This window comes from Adelges cooleyi, unplaced genomic scaffold (genome assembly GCF_023614345.1).
Source record: "Adelges cooleyi isolate 19-005CV unplaced genomic scaffold, UGA_ACOO_1.1 ACOO_flye_CR_arks_rails_tigmint_CR_PRNA_249, whole genome shotgun sequence".
Taxonomy (NCBI): Eukaryota; Metazoa; Arthropoda; class Insecta; order Hemiptera; family Adelgidae; genus Adelges; species Adelges cooleyi.
In genome coordinates this window covers 595784-605740 of record NW_026095914.1, presented here as the reverse complement: position 1 = coordinate 605740, position 9957 = coordinate 595784, and the positions used below count along the sequence as shown (strand labels likewise).

The 9957-nt window shown below is 30.2% G+C and overlaps 1 protein-coding gene across 1 annotated transcript; it reads right to left on the bottom strand.

Moving 5' to 3' along the window:
- Nucleotides 1-6360: 6360 nt before the first annotated feature.
- Nucleotides 6361-7533, bottom strand: LOC126837431 (uracil-DNA glycosylase-like). Its single transcript, XM_050571334.1, has one exon. The coding sequence runs from the start codon at nucleotides 7531-7533 to the stop codon at nucleotides 6361-6363; it is 1173 nt and encodes a 390-aa protein (XP_050427291.1).
- Nucleotides 7534-9957: the final 2424 nt, after the last annotated feature.

The following is a 9957-nucleotide window of genomic DNA, read 5'->3' as shown; positions in this document are numbered from 1 at the left end:
GTAGCACAATCCGATAATGTTTAAAGAAATTCATGTGGGGGGGCCAACTTAATGGAGCCTGAAAAAGGCTAGTAAAAAAGGCTCTTAAATATACCAATTTTTTAGTAAAATTCCAAACGTGAAGTTACACATTATACACTGTGAAAAAAAAATTTAACAGCCTATAACTTCTTTAGGGCTTCAACTAATTGTTAAAAAATGTTATGCGTAGTTCCAAAATACAAAATTTGTAATTCAAGTTCTTACGGCTCATAGTAAAAATAAGTCTCCATTGCTAAACTTTTACTAAATGTTCTACATAGTGCTGTACAAATTTCAGTATTTTTAGTTCAAGCCTTAAATAGTGAGAGGCTTTAAAATATAGCACTTTTTAGTAAAATGCCAAACGATATACAGGGTGGCTCACAATGATTTGACAAATGAAATAACTTTCATAAACACTTTCCACCAAAAGGGGTAGACATTTTTACTTTATTGCACTATTTCAATACAAATTTTAGTGATTTAGGTCTGAAAATTAGACCGAAGGTAGATCTAGAATGGAACTATTACATAAACTTTTCTCAAAAATCTACAGTCAACTATTTTTTTCTATTTTAAGGAGAACTCCCCAAAAAAAGGGAAAATTACCCATTGACCGTAAACAATTTCCAGATTGCTATGTGTGAGCGAATATGTTCATTATAATATTGTTAAATACTTTGTATGGTTTACTATGCAAATACATTTTATTGACAGACGATCAACCCTAATCGTGTCCATCCTAATAATGAAATTTAAGTTTTAAGCACATAGTTGTCATTAATGACAATACTTATATCGATATTTGTTTTTTTTTTTAAGAAATTCACTTTTTTCTATAGAAAGGACTGTGGTATTCTGATAAAAAATACCGAATCCTCATTGTTGTACCTATTAATGTATTTATACATTATAGTTTGCACTCTAAATTATTAAGATTTTGCGAAAAATGACTATTACTTTTGTCCTTAATAACAATAACAGGTATCGCTCTTTTTTAATTTCGCCTTAAGGGAATACTTAACTATACATATTGTATGTTTTTATCAACGAATCTACTGTGGAACATTAACAGAGACACTTGTGTGTGTTAGTTGTATGTTCAAGCACTGTGAACACTGGACCTCCCTTTTTTGTTTACTTGCTAGTACCTAACCTACCCTTACTACTACCACTACTACTTACTACATTTTTCTACTATTTTCGTTGAAAGATATATATATTTTAATGTCTGATGATTTATTTAAACATTTTTTTTCTGTACAATTTTAAAAGCTTAGGAATTTTTTAATAAATTATTTAATAATAGTGTATTGAGTTATGAAAAATTAAAAAAAATTTCAGCACCGAAAATCTTTCTGGTATTAACTAAGAAAATTTGATTATTTTACAACAGTTCTAAACACTTGGGGGTTTTGATTTGCTGGAAATTATTTTGACGTAAACAAGATAAATAACAATTAAAATAACATCTGCTATCGTCAACGAATCAATTGTAGAACAATAACAGATAAAATTGTGTGTAGTAATTGTATTTTAAGCATTGTAAATCCTAAGTCATAAATTTAATATTAAAACATATAGAATTTAAAATTAATATTCGACGTTTTTATTTAAATGAATATAAATTTGTATTAGATTTTAGATACACAATGACAAGTATTATGGAAAAGTCACTTTACCGAATAATAGTAAGTATTAAACAGTAATAAACTAAATTTTTTTTCTTCAAAAATTGAACTTAATTATGACCGCCTACTTAAGATTAAATCGAATCCATTAAAATATGTAACACAGCGACTTCAAATTCATATTATTAAACCGCACAGGTATGAAATCCCACAAACCAGTTTATCGCTATCTAGATGTATATGCTTTCATAATGACCTTAAAAGTAAAAAAAATAGTCGCGGAAATTGTGTATATTTCCTATAAGTGTAGATCGGAAAATGTGATAAAAATAATACTACACTCCACATTTCCTCCTGCCCAAAACTTAAAACTTGAAAAAGTTTCAAAAATAGTTATCCAAAAATGGTTATCGACCAGACAGCAAACATTTTTAGTACAATATTATTCCCAGTTTTGGAGGGAGGTAAAAACAAAATAAAAAATTGATATCACATTATATAAAAACTCTATGAAAAACAATTTAAATTATTAATTGATAAACCCAATGACATATTGAGTGCACCACACCAAATGTACGGTTTAAATTTATTATACAAATAAAATGGGTTGTCGTTGACATAGCTGCTGATTTCGAGTATTTGGCTGTTGGTCGGGTATAGTTAAAATCGCTGATTCCAATAGTAATCCATTGATCTGAATTCCACAAGCACGTTTATATGACCTGACAAACGTGTGTTATACAAAAACAATTATTATATATAATAGCAAATTGAAACGCATCCGTCCAGTGCCGCAACTACCATTATAGAGGCCCCGGTGCAGGCTGATTTTAGAGGCCCCTATTTACTATAATGCTCACCCAAAGTTTTGTAGGGTCCCCAATTATAAAAGTTAAACCCTATTTAATACTTACTTAATCTTAATAAGAGCTGAACTATAATTGGCAGGTAGCTTCAACTTAAACGCTTGAATACTTTTTTTTTTAATTACCTTTATACTTGTTACATACGTGTATAAATCAGTTTATTACAAAAACAAAAAAATCTTGAAACATATTATGATTTAAATATGTGTATGTTATAACATGTCAAAAAAAAAAAATGTATGTAACAATAATTATAATTCAATTTTGGTTTATTTAAGAAAATTTTGTTTTCTTGCTTTTTTAGTAGCAAATATTTGAATTATTTTGTTTATATCCAATTCTTTTGTTCTTCCTCGTTCAATATTTAAAATACTTATGTTTATCAGGCGATCTTGAGACATTGAATTTCTTAAGTAGTTTTTTATGATTTTTAGTTTTGAAAACGATCTTTCTGCATTGGCTACAGTAACTGGCAATGTTATAAATATGATACATGCACTAAAAATATCATTGTACATAGAGGCCATATCATTTTCTAAAATACATTGTAAAAGTTGTTTAATACAATGTAAATTTTTTAATGAATCCTTTAATATAGATTTAAGGGATAGAATTTGCCTTGTTATATCACTACTTAAATCATGTTTGTAAAATATTTGAAAGTCCTAAGATGCTTTTGTGATATCTTCTTCACTAAATGATAATATATTATGCGGTACCAGAAATTCAAATCTTTTAGTAACCTCAAATAATCCTTTAAATAATAATCCTTTGAATCTTTCTTGAAGTTGTAAAATTGCTGTATCTATAACTGGTAAAAAAACCATCACACGAAGATTGTCTTCAGAACTATCGAGTCTTCTATCACCGGCAACATCACCAAAAATCTTTTTTGAATACACACGGCGACGAATAGTTTTTTGGATTGGTATATTCCACTTATTACATTGCTCACTTGCAGAAGCAACTAGCTCTTTATAATGATCCCTTAAACTTATAATAGAAGAAGAAGCCTCCTTTAAAAATGTACATGCATCATGAAGATTTGTATTTGGGCTCTGTAATTTTTTAGATACTAAATGGAAGTTCCTTAATATATTTTCCCAGATTGTTAGTAATAAAATAAACTCAAATGATTCAATTTTTTTTTTAGTCCAATAGATGTGCAGCGGCTGGGTGCGGGCGCGTAGATAGTATTATAATACAATAAATCTGTATATAGTTTTGGAAACTTATCACTCCTGTTATTAGATAATACATGGAAATAAATGGAATAGTTTTTTTTCTTCCAATAAGGTGGTTATCTGTGTTTGGTCTCCATTTAATTTTTGTATAAATATTTATAGCCTTTATTTATACGACACACGTTTGGCTATCGAGTATAATAATCATAATATAATCATAATATCGATAACTACAGAAACAAAATAAAATTTATCAATTTTAAATCCAATGGCCAATGTAGATATTCAAGTGTCATCATTAAAAATACACAATCGAATACTTAAAATTGTTTAAACCTTGTTTTAAGAAATGAATGTTTAGACTTGAATTGTTATGTCTTCATAAATATGAGGCCCCTTAAACATAACCCGGAGGCTTGTCTGGCGGTGCGATGCACCGCCTGCACCGGCGGTAGTTGCGGCACTGCATCCGTCCCACCGTTGTATTATTTACCTACCTATCTCCCAAAACTAAACGCGCCTACAAGCTATATTTTGTGCTCTATGCATATGATTTTACATATATTATTATTATCATGTTTGTAAAAAAAAGTTAATTAACAGGCCATATTCCCTATGAATTTTTTTCGGTCAGATATTATGAAAAGTGAAAACACTAAACTGTTAGCCAGAAACTTGATTTGTTTACTAGCCACCTTACATACTAGCTTGTCACTGCTTGTTAATATACTATTTCATTATCTATAATTCCACCACTACTCTAAATGTATTCGGTACTTCAACGAGACATGAATACTTATTTACAATTAAATAAAGTACAAACATTTATATAAATATAACTATAAAAAAAAATTAGTAGTACGGTTTTATTTCATCCATTATAGATTTAATGGTTGTCGTTTGTTCTCTACATTTGAATTGTGGAGATTATGCAATTTATCATGATATAGATAATAGATAAATTGTATGTAAGCATGTTGTTATCAACATAGAATTTCCAATTACTGGGTCTCATTTATTCATTAAAATACATTTTGATTATAGGTTTCAAAATCTGAAAAAAAAATGTAATTTCAGTTTTATTTTTTAAAAAATAAACGCATCTTGATAAATTTTGATTTTTTGCCTATTTTGGGACTAAAAAGTGACAAATGAAACATTAAGCTATGCCCGTTGCTGCTTGATTCAGGATGGGTGACCACCAGGGAAAAATGTTCTTTATTAAAAAAAAAAAATAGAAATAAATCTCGGCCCACTCCCGTTATTAGACGAAAATATTTTATTTAAGTCTCTGATTTTATGATAAAATTTTTAGAAATTTAAAACCTGTCGAAATCTATTTTTTTTTTTTGAAAAATAACTGAAAAAACCTCTATTTTTGGGTAAAAAATTAGTGATAAAAATTTCAAAAAAGTAAAGGTCTTATAATTGACCACAAGAAGTTAAAAAAAAAATTTTCAAAAAATTTGATGAGGCCAGGCCGATGACCGCGTGGTTTGACTCAGAATACTTCATATATATTTAAAAATGTTCTTTTAATATTATTATGTAATTAATATGTTTTTGTTTTCATCATTTCTTTTAGAAGTTTCGTTGTCTCAGATTAAAAAAGTACAATTACATTTTCGATAAGAGTTACTTTTGCATTTTTCTCACTCAACAACATATAAGTATATTTCCCGAAATAATTATATGAACATCATTGACTCGACATTTTAATCTCTATAATATAGGAAATTAACTTACCTTTATATTTTAATTTACTTGTAATAGTACCGAAGACATTAGGTGCCTCTTCAAAGTCGACAAATGAAAACGATATTAAGTCAAAATTGACTTTATTGACCTAAAACTACAAAGAATGCGGATTAAGTTAAATGATTTTGAACTTAAAAAAAAAAATGTAGAATAAAAAACATTTTGAAGTTAAGATATATGCCTCTTGTTATAAAATAAGATTCCAGAAATTAAATGTTTATATCGTTCCAAAAGGCATAGTTAAACTTTAAAATGTTTTAAAAATAATGTTCAAAATCATCTAAGCTGTCAGATTATCTAATCTGACAGATTATCATTCTATAAATTATTTCAATTGACATACGTCATAACGTTTTCAGCCAATGTTCAAAATAATACTTTTGATCAATAGATAAATAAAAAATAATTCTAAATTAAGCATTTGTTTATAATAACAGTTGTAAATGCTGTTTTTTAAGATTTATATTGAGAAATTATTATACATTAAAGGTACTATAAATTATAGAAATTCATTCTGCTGTAATACCATTTAATTTTGAAAATATGTAGTTTGACATATATTATAGCTATATTATAATTATAATTGTTAAAGAAAATTAGAACAACAAAAATCGCCAAACATTATGAGTTATATAATATTAATCATTCCAGTTCATAACGGATACAAATACATTAATTTTTTACAGGCTATTCTATTGATTTATACGTGTAGCTTTATACTTATATAATAATAATTATTATTATTATATTATATAGTTTGGTATGAATACCATATATATATATATCGTACAAAACAAATATTTAAAAAATGTTTAAAAGTAATGCCACTGAATTAAGTAACTAATCTGTTTATAAATGAAGCTGGGATACGATTATTATAATTATGAAACATAATCAAGACTATTCACTGGAATAATACGATACGTCACCACTAGAAGTGTTACCAGAACATTTTATTTCTGAATCTTGATCGGCATCGGTTTTGTTTTCGTCCGAATCGTACTGACTGTCCGATTCGTCACTCGACACATGTTTTCTAATTTTTAAGTGAATTTTCTTAGAAATGTTCTTCCTGGATACTGTGTGCGAATCGTCTCCCCGAGTATTATCAGAACATTCCATTTCTGAATCTTGATCGGCATCGGTTTCGTCTTCGGCTGATTCGTGAATATCTTCAATAGTTTCTTCTTCTTCTGTTGAAAGACTGGTCGATTCGTCATCCGATTGGCCACCACGTTCTTCCTTGGGCACCGTCGACCAGTCTATCGGTGGTTTGCCCATTGCTATTAACTCCTCGTTAGTTTCTGCAAAATGTCGGTTAGATTTGGAAAAAGGCTGGTCGCCGTAATAGTTGTCTGCCGCCACCGAAGGATGACGGGACGTTAGGGTTATGTGGACATTATATACCAAATCGAAGCCGAAGTTATTTAAGGCCTTTTTACCCCACAGAATAACGACGAGGGACCGGTGCAGTTCATCCCGGGCGCGGACATAGTTGCAAACTCTTAAAACAATTTTCCTAGTAATTTTCTCCCAGAGTTCAATGTGCGATTCGGCTCCTCGAGTAAGCGCAGTGTTGAACAAAAGCACACCCTGTTCCGCCCAGTACTCCAACGTCGACCGGGACAAGTTCAGGTCGGGGTCTTTAATCTGTTCTACTATGGCGTCGAATATTCTCTTCAAGACATTATAGTCGGGAAGACGTTTTCTCAAACATACTGTAGAAAATGCCAACCCGTTTGACTGAAATTCATTTCTCTTACCGCCATACATTGGACTATACGGGTCTTGTCCGATAATGACCGCGCTGATTTTGTCAAGCGGTGTGAGACGCGTGAAGGACCAAATCTTTTTGGACGTGTCCGGACTGACCATATTGAACACACCGGTCCGTTTGTCCAAGTCTCCCGTTCGCTTCAGTTCTCTGTCGATTCTTTTGAGCTCGTTTTCGTTTTCAATGAAAACTTTTTTCAAAATCTTACGAAACCACCTCTCCTCGACGTCATTTGGATCTCGGAAAAGCCTCGGGTACTTCTCTGCAAAATACACCATATCTTTGCCGGATCGAGCCATCTTAGCGGAGCCAATGAAAAATCAACCTGTAAAAATAAATAACCGTATTACAACAAAATAGTACCTAACCCAAACTGCTACGGCTCGACTCGGCGTGTAACATATGTCTCAATAATATGTCTCTAATTTATATCAGTAGTATTCTAATAATAATTGTATTTAAAACATTACTTGTCGTCAGTGATCAAAGCGGATCAAAATGAGTGGAGGTTATAACTAATCCAATTAGTTCCTGAAATTCTAGTTTTCATAAAAAAAAAAACGAAATGGATATTTTTACATTCTTTTCTTTAGCTCGCTAACACGTAAGTACGTTTGTATAGGTATTTTTGAAATCTTGCAAAATTAATTTAACCCACTTCCCGATGGTGTATAGGGCTGAAACTTATCACAGACACTCATCTTCGATGACAATACAATATCATGAAATCATATTGTGACTCGGACATCCAGGTCACCCTACACAGGGTCAAATGTGGGGGTCATTTCCCTATAATTCCATGTTTTTTTGAAATCTTCTAAAATTAATTTAGAAATCTATTCAGCAATTATTAAATACCTTTAATAGGACTAAAAAGTAAAAAAAATTAAATTAATTAATTCAAACAAACCTTTTATAATGTTTTTAAGTGTTTTTAATTACATAAATATGTTGGTAAATATTTATGAGTTAAATTTTGCAACTGTTACAAATTTCAATTTGTATATTGGATAATTGATTTTTGTATGATAATCAAAGTAACAATGCATCCATTCGATCGTGCGAAACATATTATAATCTGTATAACATGAAAATGACGACAGCTACAGTGAAACAGACCAAAGCGAAAATTAATATTTTTTTTTTTTTTAATGCCTTTCGAATGTTTAAATATCTTTTTAATAAACGAAATATAAGAACTACTATTTTTTCCATATATTAAATCGTACAAATATTTTTGGCCACCTTTTTTTGATTTTAGACCACCGTGGAACGGCACCGCCACAGTGGTCTAAAAGCTAATTTAGGTGGAATAAAGTCAATTATTAAAATTCATAAAAATAGGTATTTTATGTTATTAACCCATTATATATAAGTTCTATATAACAAAAAAATAGAATTTCAGATAATATTAACATTACCAAGCGGCGCAAGCGATAAGTAAAACATAATAACGCGCTCACAAACGTCGAATCGTTCACCGATTGTACATTACATTTTTTTAGTATATTATACACAGGTAAACTTTTTTTTTTTTTTTTAATTAGTTTCATATAAGTAACGAATTCGAAAACTTAGGTAAGTGTTTCATATTAATATTACAAATATTTATTATTTTACTATTAAAACAAAGTTAAAAAAGTAGTAAAAAAATGTTAATATTGATATTTCAAAGCGTATAACTAAAAAATAACCCATAATAACCGTTATTCAATATACATACAATATAGTACTTGTTCTTCAGTACCAGATCCTAAAATTTGGTTTGCATCCATTTGCATCTGTATTTTTAATAATTTGTTTTGTAGGTAGCTCTAGCGGCAGTGTTGGAATAAATGATTCTGAAATTGACGACAATTTGGATTGGAATAACACTGATTCCCGGTATTATTTTTATAATGATTTTTATAAGCTATTAAAAAATAGAGGTCCACTAAATCCCCATTTTTTAAAATCGAGAAACTATTTATTTGAAATTTTGAGGGCACGGTATGAAAATGTAAAATGGGAACCGCAATACACATTGAGTTAGTCAACCATTCAATTTTAAAGTTTACTTTGGTTTTACAAAGACTTTGGCGTAAAAGCCATTATAAACTTTATTATAATTAACTAATGTAATATGAACATTTTTAAGGACAACTTTCCGAAGAAGCACAGGAAGCTCGAAATAAAGACTATAAAAATTATAGCGAACACCATTTGCGAAAAATTAGTAGAGTAGCTCAAAATGAAGACGTTCTACACTTATTACTTGTCACTTCAGATTCAAATATTTCCTCAATTTGCAAAATACCAAAAAAAAAAGAATTGGACAATGACGTAAAATCATTATTAAATTTAAGTTATGAAACATATGAAGAAGTTTACGAAAGTTAAATTTCAATTTAAAAACAAAATATTATGTTTATTTGCATCTTACAATTATACGTGAATTTAAAAATTGATATAAATTTTGAACTCTTTGACCCCAAAAACATTAAGTACCACTTTTTTATAATTTAGGACGGCGCTTAATAGAACGACGCTCGGCCGCATATAATCGTGCGTGCACACCTCCCGCCGCTACCAATGCCGTAAGCGGATCCCCGGGCGTTAGGCTGGGCTAGAGGGCTTAGTTGAGTCGCTCTAATAGTGAGGGTTGCATAGTTGTGCAGACTGCGGGCGAATTAGGCGACCCACCAACCCCACATGTGCAAGCCCCAATACGATTCTCGAACCCT

Excerpts from the sequence above, each read along its gene's own strand:
- LOC126837431 (XM_050571334.1), bottom strand. The coding sequence starts at position 7,533 with ATGGCTCGATCCGGCAAAGATATGGTGTATTTTGCAGAGAAGTACCCG.